The following is a 17,611-nucleotide window of genomic DNA, read 5'->3' on the forward strand; positions in this document are numbered from 1 at the left end:
TTGGGCTCTGACACCTGCACCAAGCTGCCTTTCGGTGGGGACATCCTTCTCGCTCTGCTCTAGACCACCGAAGACCTCCCTTGCACACCCCACATTCAGCCTTGCCCTCCTTCAATTCATCCATCCCAAGCAAGCTATTAGAATACTCTTTCTCAAACAACCTGACTATGTCAGTATTCTACCTATAATTCCTTTTCGCATTGTCCTTAAAATGAAAAAGCCCCTTAGCTTAAATGCATCAAGGTTGTTTATGATCGGGCCCTTAAACTTGTCCAGCTCTGTCTTCTGCCGTTCCTCACTTGTATCCGCTGTGTCTGCTTCCTGAACATAGCCCTAAGTGTGCCATGTGCCTCTATACTTCATTGTTTTTCATGTGCTGTTCCCGCTTCCTTCTGTTTCCTCCTACCTTTTATTTCTTTAGAGCACTTGGATTTGTCCCAACTAAAAACATTATCTTCTTTTTGAAAAGCCGTATGTGACAACCAGTTTTGTCTTCTCTAGTATCCCTCCCTTTTCCTGCCATAGGTGCACATCTCTCTTACAACACACCTTTATTCTAACCTAATCACTACAGTTTTAGTCTTAACTAATGGTTAGTCTGCTTGTTTATTTTTCCCACTTGACTGTGAAGGTTTTGAGGGCATGTATCTCCTAGCGCCTTCTAGGTGGTGCCTAACACATAGTGGGGCATCATTACACGTTTGTAGAATCAGTGAATGATTGAATCCTGAGGTCAGCTCCCAAAGGTATACTCATTATGGAAGGAGAATGGAAATAACTGAAGTCAGAAGAACATTGAAAATCTGCAGCATACGCTGTCCAGGCTCATAGGCAGTCGTGGGTCCAGCCTTGGTTTATCTGGGGGGAAAGCCCAGTTGAGTTTGTTGAGCCACTGGGAAGGTTTTTTGCTGTTGTATTGTTTTTAAAACTGTTTGTTTTTTAACATAGTTTTTGAAACCTGTTTTGGATTATATACAGGTTTTCTTGTACACTTACCAACTTGATTAGTAGTAGACCCAAGAAACCCAAGAAACTCTCTCCTAGTTTACTATCTTAATTACATTCTTTCATGCTTATTTAGTATAAACTTTTTTCAGTAAGTTGAATCCACATTCTGATATGAACTAGAAATGTTAAGCTGTTAATAGCTTCCCTGGAGAACTGCAACTTGCTAGGAAGCTTCAATACTTTCATCATCATTTATGCATCGTGAAATGTCACAGTTTCTGTTCATAAGCACAAAACTGCAAATGTTCAATTGGTCTATCTTCAACCTGTTATTAGTTGAGACATTAAAGAAGTATTCTTTACCTAATTCTAACCTAATCACTACAGTTTTAGCGTAAGTCAATGATAAAGTCCAACTCCGTTTATGGTTCTTCTGAATCTGGTCGTCAGCACTTCTATACTTAGTAAAGTTCTAAATAACAAAGCCACCCACTCGATATATGCTAAGTCCAACATTTATAGCTTTTTCATTTTTAGAGCTTTTAATACAATATGTCCTTTCTCATATGACTCTTCCTACTCTTCATAACTCCCTCTTTATCTTACGTTTCCTTTTTGATTCACACAGACCTCATTTAGTAAGTGAGAGAATTTTCAAAGCACATTTGGATATAGCAGAGTGATGTAGTGAAAAAAGGCATTGATGCAGGAATCAGCAGTCATGGGTTTTGGTTTTAGCCTGTGACTAATTAGCTGTACATATTAGACAAATCACTTCCCTTATCTCAATCTTTCCATCTGTAAACCTGTGAAGTATGGGTGTTGGAATCAGTTATACTGGAAACCTTTATAGGAGTAAAATCTTTCTCCCAGTGGCCAGTATACAGAACGAGATAGTAGCTGCTCTTGAGACATACTCTTAAGGATACATGATCCCTAGTTCTTCTTGGAACACAGGGTAACAACCACTGGACCAGATCTAGAAGGGGTCCCTTTTACCTTTAACAGTCTCTGACTTTATTTACCCTCATACATGTCTATAATTCCGGCATATTTTCACCAGTATCATTGACCCAAATGGGAATAGTCTCAGCAGTGCCAGCTCTCTCCACTTGCCCCCTTTCTCTGACTTCTCCATGGCATACTGATGTGGCCAGTTGTAAGAATATTTGAGAAGTACCTTATTGTACTTTTAGCTTCTACCATGATTCTTTTCTCCATTTTTGGAATATGCCCTAAATACTTATTTTTAAATCATAAACTTTGTCTAAGATACCTTGTCCTCTCCTTCCCCACTGGAAATGTCACAGTTCATCTGTGTCTCCTCCTGTTTAATCACAGGACAGATATCTCAGTCCACTGCTTTTCAGGTCTCTCTTCAACTTTGGATCCATTTTCTTTTCCTTAAGTGCCAGTTCTGTAACTTTAAGTGCTTCTCAAACTTTAATGTGTATACAGATCACATTAAGTATCCCCCAGGTGAAGCCGCTGCTGCTGGCCTGAGTAGCAAGGCCCCGTTCATTCAGGCTTTAGCTGCCTGCTGTTGACAAATGTTATGCCACACCTGCACTTCTGCTCTGGCATTGGTCTTCTCTCTGTGCATTTGAACTGGATCGTCTGAAATATGGGAGAGGTAGAACTGTCTTCACTGGACAACATCCAAAGCATGTTGGTTAGCATCATGCAGGCTGGGAAGGTCAGATCATCTTTTCCCGCCTTTTTCTGCCTTTTACTGCTTTTAGAAGTTTTGCATTTTTTGTCTTGGGATGCCCATTACTCTCCTGCTTTCTTTACCTCCTGTCTTGTGAAAGCCTAATGCTAGGAAAGAGGCTGATGAATTCATCCTCAGTACACAGAAACAACTGATGGGTTTTTCAGCTTTTCCTTATAGGGCTTTTGAGGATTAGTACTGTCTTAGAGGATCTCTAATTGAAGAGAAGAAAATAACTTTTCTCATTTTCATAGGTTTACATCTGCCTTTTCGAGTCCGGAGGCTAATTCTTGCCATTTTTTCCCTTAGTGTGTTTATCAAAGTATCTTGCGCACAGTAGGCATTGACTTAGTGACAGCACAAGGTATGCTGTTTGGAAATTTATTAGGAGTGGCAAAAAAAAAAAATCTTGCCTTTGTGTAGTTTAGGGTTTGATCTCTCAGTTTAGGTGTTTGAACTTGAGTTTTCCTTTTATTCCAAGGAATGGTCTGAACCCAAGGGATAGTGGCTTATCCTGCCCATATTTGCACTGTCTGATTTATATTGGAAAGTCAAGTTACTAATTTACATAGACCTCTGTTCTTTCTACCAAGGAAGTCTGCTTGTGGAACCATTTTTGGATCAATAGTTTACTGGCAAGCATATGTAGCCCTTCTTTCATGTGGATATTCATACATTGTTCCTCCAATATTTATTGGGTGCCTATTTTTGTGGTAGGCCCATACTGGGCATTGGGAATACAAAAGTGAATTAAACACAGTCACTGCTCTTAAGGAACTCAGATAAATAAGAGCATATGTGTAAATAACTTTGAAACACGAAAGAAACAATGACATGTTACCATATAAAGGGTGTAGCTAAAGACCTGTAGGATTTCAGAGGAGACACCATTACATCAGAGGGTGAGATCAAGGAAGTCTGTGAGAGGACATGGTATCAGATTAGACCTTAAAGACCAGGTAGAATTGGGAGTTGTGGGGTTGGGAGAGGCAGGGCTGGAAGAAGGCATTCAGGATTGAGTAGCAGAGTAGACTTGATGGAGGGACAGGAGGGAGTGTGGGCACCTGCTGCAGTTAGGGTGTGTCAGCCGGGGTAGTGGAAGAAATGAGGTTGTAAAGATACCTTGGAGGGGCTTGAATACCAGGACACTGTAGACAGGGGAGGGCTTTTGAGGCTGGGAGAAAGATGCAATGTTCGCTCTGCTTCTCAGAGCTCATTTTCTACACGGGAACTGTCCCTTCAGCCAGTTACAGAAGAACATGGCTCCATACCTCTCAGCTTTTCCAGAGCTTCTAGCTGCAGATGACATCAAATATGCAAATCTCCTGATTACTTCAAGGAGAGAATCTCTAGTAGGCTTCAATCTCTGTTTTAGCACCTGTGGTTTGTGATAGTCTCCAGTTAATGAGAATGTGGTGCCAGGTGGCTGAAATAACTTGGAAGTAACCAATTGCCTAGTTGCCATGGGCACCAGGCACTTTGAGCCAAGTGACTTGCTGGTGGGTGGTGGGTGGGTGCAAAGGTGTTACGTGCTTTTAGGGTGCCTTTCCCTTCTGCCTCACACACAGAACCACCTGGGAAGAATCTCAAAACCCCATAATAAAAAGCACCTTGGAAAGGGAAGGATAGGGTGTAGCTTTACTAGTAGGAAGAATAGCATGGTGATGGGATAGTGTCGTCCCGAGAATCTGGAGAGAGCAAGAGAAGTGAAGCTAGCATTTATTGAACACTTTCTTCATTCCTGGTTCTGTGCTCAGCTGTTTCACATACACTTGCCAAGCTGTGTAAACCTGTTGCTTTCCATAAGCCCACATTTAACATATCATATGGAAAACCCAAAAACGTAAACTTTTTGCAAAAAGAGAGGAGCTCACCATTTTCGTGCAGTTTTTAAGTTGCATTATGAACTTGCAGAACATTTCATGTATTCACATGGCATGCTGCTGTGGATTTTTCTGCTTTTAGCATTGGCATCTGTACTGCCTTTTCATTCACTGGGTGAGGTTGAGAGGGACTGTAGAGCAGGGAGAGCGAGGTGTTCCTGCCAAGGCCCAGGATGGGTCATGTGCTGTTTCAGGCCCACCAGGACGAGAACCAGTACATCCTGGGAAATAGTCTCGCTGCAGCCAGGGCTGGAGCTGCCGCAGATTAGTCCTGCAAAGCTTGCTTCTGCTGCTTGGAGGCCCATCTCTACCCCGCAGCCCTTCCTAGGTTCTGATTAGGGCCTGGCATTGCCTAGTATGTAATAAGTATCAAATAACCCAGGGATGAAAGTCTCTTTAGCATGGAATTCTGCAGATTTTGATTTGCCATGGTTTTCATCTATATTAGTTTAATAATTTACAAGAGAAAATGTTGGTTATAAGTGAAGGAAAACCACTTCAAACTAACTTAAACATATGGGCAATTTATTAGCTTTCCGGAGCCAGGAGAAGGTTGAACAGCCAGACCACAGGAGGAGCAGGACACAGTTGGACCAGGAACCGTGGGGACTGAGGGTGTGAACGGTGCCAGGGCTCCCTTCCCTCATCTCTTCTTCTCTCAGCCTGTGGGCTTTACTCTCTGTCATTGTAGCCTGGCCTCTTCCATGTGTGGGAAACATTGCTGCTGACACTTGCTTTTGCCTCTGTAAAGGGACTGGCCTGTACTTGGCTCTCAAGTTCACAAATCTTGAGGAAAATAGCCAGCCTCTCCCTGACCCCATCAGCTGTCCCCAGGGGGTAGGAACAAGCAGCTCTGTCGGATAGGGGCCTTGCAGTGGAGTCTAGAAGAGAGAGAGGCTTCCCAGGAGAAGAGAGGGTAGCAGGCAAGCAATATCACAATATCCGTTGTATCAGCTACCACTTTACATCTGTATATTTCTATCTCTTACAAGAGCTACATAAACTATTTATATAAAAGCTTTATCTATCTTTTCTTTACGTTATGGAGACACATGGAGATGTGGTAAATTGTGTTCATATTTGTTCTGTATGGGCTCAAATAAAACGCATGGTTCTAACTTGTGTTGGGCTCTTGGATAAAAGTCTGGCACAAAGTTTGTATCGGTAGGTGCATGTAAAAGCACAAATCAGAGATGTCTGAAGATGTGGTTCAATATGATTTGTAAAACAATTGCAAAAATGGATGCTTGTTTAACTGAGCTCAGCTTCTATTGGACTCATTAAGAACACAGCATTAGGACAACAGAGGAAACCTCATACCCCAGATTCTTTCTTGAAGAACCTTGGTGAGTTTTTAGAGAAGGTGGTGGAAGCAAGAAAATGTCATTTGCTTCCAATGAGGACCCTGGCTGTACAACAAAGGGCCCCCCTTTTTATCCCCCGCTCAGGCCTCCTGGAGAAAAGGCTCCATTTCACATGCCTTTTACAGTGGTGCTGCGACTAGTCACAGAAAATTAGTGGGTCTCCAGGCTCAGTCTGTTAGGTATAATCACTGATGGGACAGTATTTGGCCAGTGAAATCTTGATCACCATTATTTTAAAAGAGCCAGGATCCCCCCCGCAAAGTTTATTTGCACAACATGTGTTTCAGTTTAGCTTTATAAACAGAAGCTGTAACCAGAATATTAGGGTAAGTACAGCTTCACAAGCAGATTCCTGCATATACTAGAGCAGCGAAGTGGTCTTTGTTTATGAAAATAATAAGCAGGATATAAATTTGAAAAAACCCTAGCACCATAGTGTATCATGACATCTAGTAGTAATGAACTCAAGATGTTACTTTTGGAAAAAGAAAACATGGGTAGGTGACAACAGCTCTATCCTGGTGTCCTGGACTCACCCTGGCTATTTCAAGAACATTGCAGTTGTCCTTTCCTGACCTGACAATCCGCTCTTCTTATTTCACTGGGTATAGTTAGTTAATCATAGAATGTGCCTGACCATATGTAGTTGAAGGAAGGTTGGTTTATTGCTCAGAATCTACTGTCCTCAGAAAAGCCACCCTCCTTCGTTAACCATGTCTGTATAAAGATATCAAATACATTTTATTTGACATAGTGGCCTTTATAGCTTCTAGTCTGTATACTCGTAAACATTTTATTTTCTTGCTCCATAGTTTCTAAAAGTAAATATTAAAACACATAAAGCATATACTTCTCAGCTTCTTTTGAATACTTATTATGTGCCTGGTGCAGGAGGGATAGTCTGTTTTGGGTAAAAAGGGAATAAGAAAGGGTTTCTCGAGTTGTGCCTGTCTTTTGGAGCATGCATGATTAGGCACTAATGAAGAACAAATATGTATATAGTAAATCTCCACGCTCTTTCCATGGTGGGTTTCCAAGGTTTTTATACCTGTTGCTGAGCATTGATACTGAATCCTCTCTGTGCCCAACAGCATGCTACGGGGTATAGCCTTCATGGTTAAGAGTCAAGTTCTGAGTCAACATACAGGGTTCAAAACTCATCTTCACCATTTAATCTCTCTCAGCCTCAGCTTCTTCAGCTGTGAATGTATAATAATAGTACCTGCCTTATAAGGTTGTTAGGATGACTATATCAGATAATGCCTATAAAGCACACTGTTATTATGTCAGCTGTTATTATTAGACATAATAGGAAGTATGAGATCTCTACCCTGCCCTCAGGAAATCCACAATCTATTTGGAATATAATATATATACTGCTTAAATGGCTTGGGGAATTCATGATGAAAACTTCCAAGGGCAGACATAGGTCTCAGAGGAATCTTAATGGAACAAGTGAACTTATGATCACAGCTAAAGAAATGAAAACCACACAAATTAAGAAAAGGAGAGAAAGAGCTTGATAAGGGGAATGGAAAGTGTAAAAGTGTTTAATCAATATCTAGTAAAATACATGGGAAGTGACCCAAATCATCTGGACGAGGCAGGGAGAATCTTTTTATTCTCATTTCCATTTGGGGAAACCAAAACAGAAGTAACTCTCTTGAAGGCTATCTTCATAAGAGATCAAAATATCAAAGGAATTTTTAGCAAGAATTCAGTTTGTGGTGGAGATAGGCTGTACCTAGGCCTTCAGGACCCCTGCCCAGTTCTGCAACTCCATGCTGCGTGGAAAGGAGGTGGCTGAGTTGGGAGCCACATCATCAGGCAAAAGAGCCAGATGCAGGACCCATTTATTGCTCTTCCTCAGCCGTGGAAGAGCTCAACTTCCACACTCCTGCATTCGCTTTGCTTTCTGACTCCTGCTTTCCCTGGCACTTGTAAATTTCCCAGCACTTCCACGAAGAGGAAATGACCTGATTTCCCAAATGACCAGTGTCTTTATTGGGCAGATACTCCTCAACAGTGAGACCAAGGTCTTGTTTCATATGCATCATTTTCCTTTCTCTTCAGTATTTCTTCTGCTTAGATTTCATTCCATTCCTAGAATATTCACTGACTTGTCTTAATGCCAATAGAATTCAAACTCAAATCTTGACTGGGTCTACTTATGTTGATATTTAACAGTGAGGCAAGGATTTTTTAAATCCTAAACCTCCTGTCCTAAGTAGTGAGAGTCCATGACTGAGTCACTATAAGGCCGTCTGGTCCACCCTCTTTAAACTTCCATACCTTCCCCACTCCTTATCACCTCTCCATGCTTTACTTTCCCCCCCATAACATTTATAATATACTATATATTTTACTTACTTTGTTAAATGCATGAATGAATGGTAGCACCGTGAGAGTTTTGTTCTCTTGGAAAAAACTTGACTTTGAAAAAGTCTAGGTTTACGTAGGTTGACGATGGATCTATATTATCGAAGTACTAGCACCTCATTAAGTACAAACCACACTTAATATAATTTTTTAAAAATTCTGTTTTGGAAATTTTAAATTTGCCTACGGCTTTTAAAAAACAGAGCTTTACCTGGCTGGGTGTGGCTCACAGTTGAGCATTGACCTAGGATTCATGAGATCGAGGTTCAATTCCCAGTCAGGGCACATGCCCGGGTTGCGGGCTCCATCCCCAGTCGGGGGCATGTAGGAGGCAGCCGATCAATGACAACTCTCTCATCATTGATGTTTCTCTCTCCCTCTCCCTCTCCCTTCCTCTCTCTGAAATCAAGAAAGATATATTTAAAAAAATAAAAAAATAAAAAACTCAGAGCTTTTATATAATGAGGTGTTTACCAGACCTAGTTTTTAATCACCCTAGGAATCATGATTAACCCTGGGTTCAGTTTAATACCATTTTAAATCTAACTCAAATGGTTGTTTCTTGATTATTGACATATTGTGTAATAACTTCTTTATAATTCTTGTGTCTGTAAACTGGTTTTGCCAGTAATGGTTATAGCTTTTTGTTGTAAGCCTTTTTGAATTGAGAAATACAATGGCTTTTTTACAGTCTTCCCATGTGACTTGTGGTTTGTAATATTTATTGTTCAGCTAATGTCTATCAGCAATTAGTTAATTGGCAGTTTGTACGTATACTGACATTCAGCATATAGGGGCTTGTTTAATGGCTGCTGTCTTCACTTGGAAAATTAACATATCAAAGGGGTACACATAATGAGAAACTATACTGGTGTTTACTTTCATTTCTAAGGCTAATTGTTAGGGATTTTTCTGCACCCTTTTGATATTTAAGAGCCCCAATTGAGAATAGTCTATAAATAGACCATTATGACCTAAGCAACATGGAAACTCTTGTTAGTAGATGTATCCTTTGCTTATATATGGTTCAGATTTGAGTTTGCTTTAATAAAACCTTAAGTAGTCATAGAGTGAAGAAACTGGAGAGATAAATATTGGGAATTTTTTGAACTGAAAGCACTTTTTAACTCCCATCATTGACTCATTCTTATAGTAATTCTGCATTAATTCATTTATTTCAGTCAATTTGCTATGGGTATACAATGTCTCCCAGACACTGGGGATGCAAAAATGAACAGGAAAAGTTGCCAGCCTGCAAGGAACTCACCATCTAGTTATTTACTATATGCTATAGGAACCCTTTCTACTGTAGTCAAGTGCTGAGCCAAATCCACTGTGAGCCACAGCCATGTATCATGGCCAGTGTTGCCTTGCTATATGTATGGCAATGCCTGACACACTTTCATAAAGGTAGTAGGCAATATTCTTTTTCAACTTCATCAGATTTGGCATCTTTTTCTCCATTTTAGCCTGCTGCAGTTTCAAGTGGTACGGATAGAAAGCCCTGAAAATGTACATTTTTAAATGTCCCCCACTACACTGTAACCGCCTCCTGTTTTCCAAATGCTGCCATTAGTGGTTACAGTAATCATCTGTAATGTTAGCTTCTAAGAACCATGGTACAAGAGCTTCTTTTATAATTTCCCAGATGGAAAGGAACACATGTACAAGCCTGTTAGAGTTGCAGAAACTGGAAACAGCACTGTGTGGATTTGTATTTTTGGAACTATTTGGGCTTATTTAAGGACTCAAAGTCAAACTTAGGTATCCATTAGGAATCAGATACCAATTCGGGGAAAACTCATGTGCCACTCCAAGGGAACTAAGTCACATTAAAGTAGTTTTTAGAAGGAAGTCCTGGAAACAACCCATTTTATATTGACTAATGTTTCATGTACTCTTTGTAGGATGCTATGATAAATGCTGACTGTAGAAACCAGGGTCACTCCAAATGTCAATCCTAAACATTTCTGTTTTATTTTACTTAAATAGTAGTGAAATGAGAAGTTAAGAAGTCGGAAAGAGAAATAATTATAAATTATTCATAGATATATGGAATGAAGTGCTAATTAAGAAGGTTTTCAGTGGCCTCTAGTTTTTGCAGTGGCATTTTGTCTTGTTGTTTGTTTTAACATGGTTTTGTGACATGTAGTCAGTCAAAGCTTTGACCTTTAACAAGGAAACTCAGCCATTGGGGGAAGGTATCTGAAAATCAGTATTAGTTCTTTTTTTATTGTCTTTCTTAAGGTGACCAACCCAACTCTAAAGAGGACTACTTCTAAACTTAGTTTTTAAAATTAATTTGCCCCTTTAAATGTGAATTTTTCAAGTTGATCTTCAACCTTAGTCCTAGCTATTTTATGAGTTTGAGTCACGTAATATAATTATGTAGTTTGTGCTAAGACCAATTTTTAAAATTAAAAACTTTTAAAAAAATGATCCATCCTCATTTTACAGAAAAGAATATTCAAGGATGAATACTTTATCATTTGTAAAGGAGCAAAAAGCCATAGGTAAATTTAGACTCTCAATCTTGGCTCTTTTTTTTTTTTTTTAATAATTTTTATTTTTGTTTAAAGTATTACAGATGTCCCTTTTTCTCCCCAATTGGCTCTTTTTTTAAAATCCCTAGTTCCAGGGAACTTGGTGTATTTGGCCGGGGGAGGGGGCACCAAGGAGCCAGTACTTAGCTTCTAGACATCACTGATGACAGCAACTTTTGTAAAGCAGGTTCCTGCAAATAACTAGGTATGGAGAATAAAGATTAGGAATTAACATTAATTTGTTCACTACTTTACTCATTCAGCCAACACTGAGTAGTTTCCATGTTCCAGGTACTGTTAAGCTCTTCGTTTTATGTTCTTCCTGTATCATACCACCTAAAACTATATTTCAGAGCTGTTCAAATGTACACGTAAAAATAAAGTTATAACAATGTTAGATGAAAAATTAGGGAAATAGTTACATAACCTCAGTCATTTTGACCAGATTTAACTCTAGAGAAATCTAAATTTTCTGTGCTATTAGAAGATCCCCAAAACAAAGTAAAAATGTCAAAGCTAGACTGAGAGAAAATATGTATAATACGTGAATAGACAGGGTTAATAAGCCTAATAAATAGCAATAACAAAAAAAAGTCTAAGAACCTGAAAGCAAAATGGGCAATGGATTTGATCTAGAAAATTTACAGAAGAAATGTAAATGCGCAGTAAACCAAGTGAAGAATCGCTCAGCTTTATTTATTGAATCTAAATTGAGACACCATTTTCCAGCTGTCAGATTGGAGCATTAAATTAAAGAGTGACAGCACTATTATGTAGTTATTCAGGATGAGTGGAAACAGGCTCTCATACTGATGAAAATCCATGGGTCCACATGTGAATTGCTCTGAATTTTCAGAAAAGTAACCTATTAAACTCTATTAAAAGGTAAAATGTTCATAACCTTTGACCCAACAAGCTCAGTTCTCATTTATTAAGAAATATAAGTCCCACTAGTAAAGGATATATTTGGATATTTGTTGTAGCACTATCAAGTGGCTAAGAACTACAAACAACCTGAATGTCTGGCTAGGGGAATGATTTCATGAAAAACAAATCCATGCCATGGGGTATTATGTGGCGATTTAGAAAGCAATTGGTAGAGTGATGTATATAATATGATTCCATTAGGGAAAACAAAACAGAAAGGTTAAAGAGCTATTTATGTGCAAGTGTGTGTATATGTGTGTAATGTTTTTATGAGCATAGAAAAAGCCATTTGAGGCTACACACGGGGTTAATATTGGTTACCTTGAAAAGTTAGCATGGAAAAGCATTTTCTTTATAAATTTCTGTATGATTTGACTTGTTACAACAACCCTAAATTTTATACTGTAAAACCAAAAAAAACACTTGAGAAATTAAGAAACAAGGAATGAAAAGGAAGGAGGAAGTAGCTAAAGAGACAGGAGAAGGAGAAGACCAGGAGAGTATTGTTTCTTAGAAGCAAGAAAAGAGAGGAGCGAGATCATCCGTGTCAAATACTGTGTAGAGAGCGAGTGAAATAAGCACAGAGAAGCACCGGCTGTGCTTAGTGATGCCTCGGTGGGCAGTCTTGATGCACTGGTAGGGTCCGAAGGCGTATATGCAGGGCTAAGGGGTAGGTGGGAGGGGCGGGAGTAGAGATGGGGGGGTAGACAATTCTTTTAAGCAGTCTGTGAAGAGGAGGAGAGAAATGAGAGAAGATCCAGGGGCTTGTGTAGAGACAAGTATGATTTTATTTTTTATTTTTTAAGACGGGAGAGACTCTGGTCCTTGTCCCTTTGTAAACATGCCACACTTGTGCATCCTATGGGCACAATGGAAAGCAGAGCAAGGAGACTGACAATGTTAATGCTAAGCAGGGTTAGTGTGATGACAGTCTCCCAGGACACCAGGAAAGAAGGGAAGAGGTGTTAGTTTTAGACAGAAGGTAGGACATCCTATCTGAGGTCCTCAATGTTCACAGGCAGTGATTCTTAAAGTGTAGGTCGGGACCCTCATAGGATGGCTGCTGAGCCCTCTTGGGGACCTATGAATTAATCCAGAAATATAGGTTCCTGTGGGTGACAGATGTGCAAGACTATTAAGTTTTTAAAAAATTTATATTTTACTTAGAGCCATTACCCACTAAAAAGGAATTGTTGAGGGTTATTAAAATTTGGTATTCACAAATTAAAATCACATGCTACTAGAATTTATTCTAATTCAGTACTCTATTCAGAATATCAAGGTAGGTATAATAAAGTTACTGGGTGTTTTAAATTTTGTTGTTGTTGTCTTATGATATACATCATATTTATAACTCATTCTTTCTATAAAAAGTAAATTAGAAGCCATATATAAATTATAAGCCATTATATATATTGCCAGAAACATGTTTACTGTAATTTGCTAACTATGTCTTTGTCTAATTGTTACCACCAGATACACCTTTCCCCTCTTGGGATGTGGAAACAAGTAGATAGGTGAGGGTCTTTTCCTCACCATGGTAGACTTTGGTCAGAAAATTTGGAAGCCACCCCTCTACGGGAGTGGCTAGGTATATGGCAAAGGATGTACAGAGCTGCTAAATTCAAATCCAGATAACTCACACCTCCTAACTCACACCTGGACTGTGAGTTCGGCACCAAAAAGATGTTATGAAAGCAGGTGCTGATGACACTTTTTTTCACTTCCTGTTTAAGGATGTAAATGAAGACCCTGGAGAAGATGTGGCCCTCCTTTCCGTCAGTTTTGAGGATACCGAAGCCACTCAGGTGTACCCCAAGCTGTACCTGTCACCCCGAATTGAACAGTAAGTATCAGTGCCATTAATTTTCTGTAGCCTGGTGCTTCTCCTTGTTAACCAAATGTGTCTTGCTAATTCTTTTGCCACTCTTGAATTCTTAAAATGATTTTTCTTTATTGACTTTTGTTTTCTTAGAAATGAGTTGTATTAGGAGTTTAGATTGCAGAGTAATTGCAGTTAGTATTTGCAGTCTTTGGATGAGTCTTGGTTGTGTAATTTGTGATGTGAGTACTGTACCTTTGTAGAGAGAGATGAGTAGGCAGACTGAATCTGAAATTGTGACTCCTTCTAAATGTTCCCTGGTACATATGGTTATAGCTTAAAGAGGACCCCTGAATATCCTACCCAATTTCTTATATATTTGTAGCTATTACAGTTATTTGTAGAAATCTAGTCTCCTGGAAATATTAAGCAACAGCTTACTCAGAAGTTAGTAAAGGTAATACTGAAAGCAGACATCTTAAAAGGATGATGCATCTGAATGATTTTTCTGTCTAAGTAGCTCTCTCTGATTTGACACGTCATTCAGGCTACATGGTACAAGTAGTTTGATATCACCTTTGTTTTAACCAAATAACTTTATTCATTGGTAATGAATTTTACAAGGACTAGCTCACAATGTGCTTATTGTGGGCTAAAATGCCGTAGTAGCTTATTTTACTTCAAAGGAAGCTGAAGTTCATTGAAAATAGATTGTAACCAAATTTGCTTGGGAACTTTTGATAGGACAGGTTTTTCATCAGCAGAGAGAGTTTTCGCAGACTCTATAGAAGTGTAGAATTAAAATTCTCTGTAAGTCATAGTCAGGGTTGGCCAATTTCTGCCTGTGAGATGTAGTCACCATTTAGCGTTCACATACTAAGCCATTTTCACCCCCCTGACCTTAGTTGCTCTAGTTCATGAATCGTGGACATGCTGTCTTACACACTGATGTATCACTGTTTATACTCAAATATGGAAAGTTATGAGCATCGATAATCTATACACATGCTCTCTCTCATTTATACCCCTCTGAGAGCACCTAGGACAGGATTTTACAGTAGCAGGAGTTCCATGAATATTTAAATTTTTAATTTCAAATACTAACGCAAGAGGTCAAAGGGTGTTAAAGGCAGTACAGTGAGGTGGTAACAAGTAGGTTCTGCAATGAGCACCTCTGGCTTTACCCGGGGTTCTGCTCTTCCCAGTTGCAAAGACATTTAACGTCTTTGAACTTGTCTTCTCATCCGTAAAACAGGGATAATAATACCTATTTCATAGTGTTGTTTTGAGGATTATATTAAATACTCTTCATAAAGCATTCATTAATTGCAGGGCCTGGCATGACAGCAAGTAGTAGCTGTTAATGTTGTTATTATTGGTATTGTTCGTAAGAGAAGAATGAGCGAGTAGTGGTTAGCTCCAGGACGAGCGGGGCAGAAAAAGAGAGGATGGCAGATAAGTGGGCAAATACTATTGTAGAGTAGCCACTCAGCATGTACATGAGTTAAGAAGGTATTTTGGTGATGTGGAAAGAGAGACATTAATGAGACAATCCCAGGAGGTAGGTAAGAAGAATATATCAGTTAAGCTGCAGTAAGAATTCGCCAGCTCTGAACAACAATTTTCCCAGCTCCCACAGTGTTTTTCTTTGAAGTTATTCCATCTAGTTTGCAAGGAAGCTTGCTAATAAAATATCTCTCCCTCTAAAAATCTAAGATGTGATGTGAAAAATGATTAGTACAGGATATATTTTAACAATTATTTCCTATTTCTAAAATTTAGCTTTCTACATTTCCCTCCACATCCATTTTATGTTAAGAACTGGCCACAGCGTGTCTTTCCAGACCAGTTTCTTATTTTCCCTCCTGTGGCCTGTGCTGCACCCAGATGCTCTCACTTGAAGTTTCCTTAATTCACCTGGACTCTCTTGCTTCTGTGCTTTTGCTAAAGCCGTTACATCCATGCAAAATGCCCTCCTCTAATGCTCTCTTCCCGCTGAAATATACATTTCTAAGGCCTCATTCAAATGCCATCTCTACCAACGATTTTCCATGGGCACAATTAGCCTAGCCTTTCCCTGAACTCATAATGCTAAATTTGCATCACTGTTATAATCTGCTCCCCATAGATTCAGTCAGTGATGTGCATTTTTTTCATCTTTGACTAAATTGCAAGCTACTCAAGGGCAAGGAACAAGTCTTTCCGTTCCTTTAATAGCCTGATTGGCAGTATTCTAGGTCAGTAAGTAATTCTCACAAGAAGATTTGAAAATGCTGCACTGAGAGCTATTATATTTCCTGGTTAGTGAAAATTCACTTAGTGGAACTGTACTTGTAATACAAAAAAAAAAACACACCCCAAAAAACCTACCAAAAGTGTTTGCATTCTTAAGCAGAAGTTGTACAAATGAGGTTTTAGCAAAAGGTTAAAATGGTAAGTGGTCAAATTGTGATATGACTTTCTAAGGGCTTACATATTTGCTAAAGTTATTAATATCTTTAGTTAACTCTTGCAGAGTTCAGGGTTTAGAACGGGAGTAATGCCATTCAGTATGGCAAAGGTCATGGGAAAGGTATTAAGAACTGAGTGAAGAGGGTTGGTACTGTCTTTGGCATTGTGTTAAGCTCTCATTTCTTTTCTGTGTTTCATACTGTCCTGTGAACTCTTAGCTATCCAAGCATTGATTATAGACTCAGACTTGGAGAGTTTTTTCAGGAGTCATAAGAAAAGCATCCCTTGTGGACCCGCCCAAAGCCGATGCCAGACGCTTGCCCCAGCTGAGGCTTGTACTCTTTTTGGCTTCTGCTGTGGCTCTTTCTAGGAAGTGCTAAGCCCCATGCTGTGGATTTGACAGGCAGAGGCCAAAGTGAGACCGATATCCTGATCTGACATTAGTTAGAAATTGGTGAGTGAAGGTTTGTGTTCTCACCATCTGCTCTCCGTGGGCTTGGAAAGATATGTTGCTCCTGGGAGATACCCCATTTCAGTCTGGCTAGTCTCTGTCTATCCCAGCTTGACCATGCAGTGGGCAAGGATGTTACGCTCACATTAACTAGTCTCTGAAATAGGAAAATGGCTATTTTAGACTCTTGCCTTCACATGTAGGAAAAGGGATCAACTTGCTGTACCCTAAAGATTTCTAGGGACGTGGATACCAAATGTCTCCAAATTAGACAATCCCCACAAAAGGAACATCTGTCAGAGACATTGGGTGGAAAACTCCACAGTGTATTGTAATTTATGAAGCTCTGAAATGCAATCCTGCTTTAGAAGTTCCTGTGTTACCCAGGGTCCTGGATCGTTGTCCGGCTCCCTGGCAGCACTGGAACACGTGACTGCTCACCTTTATGGTGTTTAATGCATGTTGTTTCCTGTCTCCCACTGGTCCTGTATGTGGCTTGCAAAGTGTATGCTTCTGAGAACTTCCCATTCTTCTCATGCAGGGACATTTATGACATACACATATTTCAGGCTCTATACATTTGTTTTCCAAGGGACCCAAATCTGTCCATTGAATTAGTTACTGTTCATTTTTTTAAAAAATGGTGAGGTATGCAAACAAAACCTAGTGGTTAGTTATGCAAAACTGACATTGGTTGAATATTAGGGGAGGGGGGAGATGCTAGTTTCCAAACCAGTCGCCTTTTTTTTTCCTGGCAGAAAAGCTGGACTTGTAAGGTTCTATCATCAGAGCTGGTACTAAGCACTCCCTACCTTCCTCTGCTCCCCAGACTGTTGGCAGTGCCAGCTGTGACACCAGAGGTTAGATGGGCTGCACTGCTCTCTTCGCCAAAAGGTGTGGGCCCCTTTCTTGGCATGAGGCGGGCTGTGGGAGTGGTTTGAAGAAAAGCAGCTCCTTACTCCCTGTGCTGTTCCCACTCCGTGCATAAAAGAGGACTTCAGCCCTGAGGCAGACCAGGTGGCATCTTTCACAAGTACAGAATTTGTTTTTAGAACTTTTTGTTAAGTCACAGTCTGCCTTAGAAGTAAGTCCTCCAATCTTACCAGCCCACAAGCGCTCACCATTAGTGAGG

General features: G+C 39.8%; 1 protein-coding gene across 4 annotated transcripts in view; it reads left to right on the forward strand.

Annotated features, from left to right (window-relative positions):
* Positions 1-17,611, forward strand: part of BABAM2 (BRISC and BRCA1 A complex member 2) — a 316,065-nt gene that overhangs the window by 160,279 nt on the left and 138,175 nt on the right. For all 4 annotated transcript variants that reach the window (XM_081156557.1, XM_081156556.1, XM_081156555.1 and 1 more), the window contains one exon: positions 13,492-13,601. In XM_081156557.1, coding sequence (XP_081012683.1) covers positions 13,492-13,601 — 110 coding nt within the window. The remainder of the gene's footprint in view (positions 1-13,491; positions 13,602-17,611) is intronic.

The sequence above is a fragment of the Miniopterus schreibersii genome, assembly GCF_964146895.1.
Source record: "Miniopterus schreibersii genome assembly, chromosome: 13".
Taxonomy (NCBI): Eukaryota; Metazoa; Chordata; class Mammalia; order Chiroptera; family Miniopteridae; genus Miniopterus; species Miniopterus schreibersii.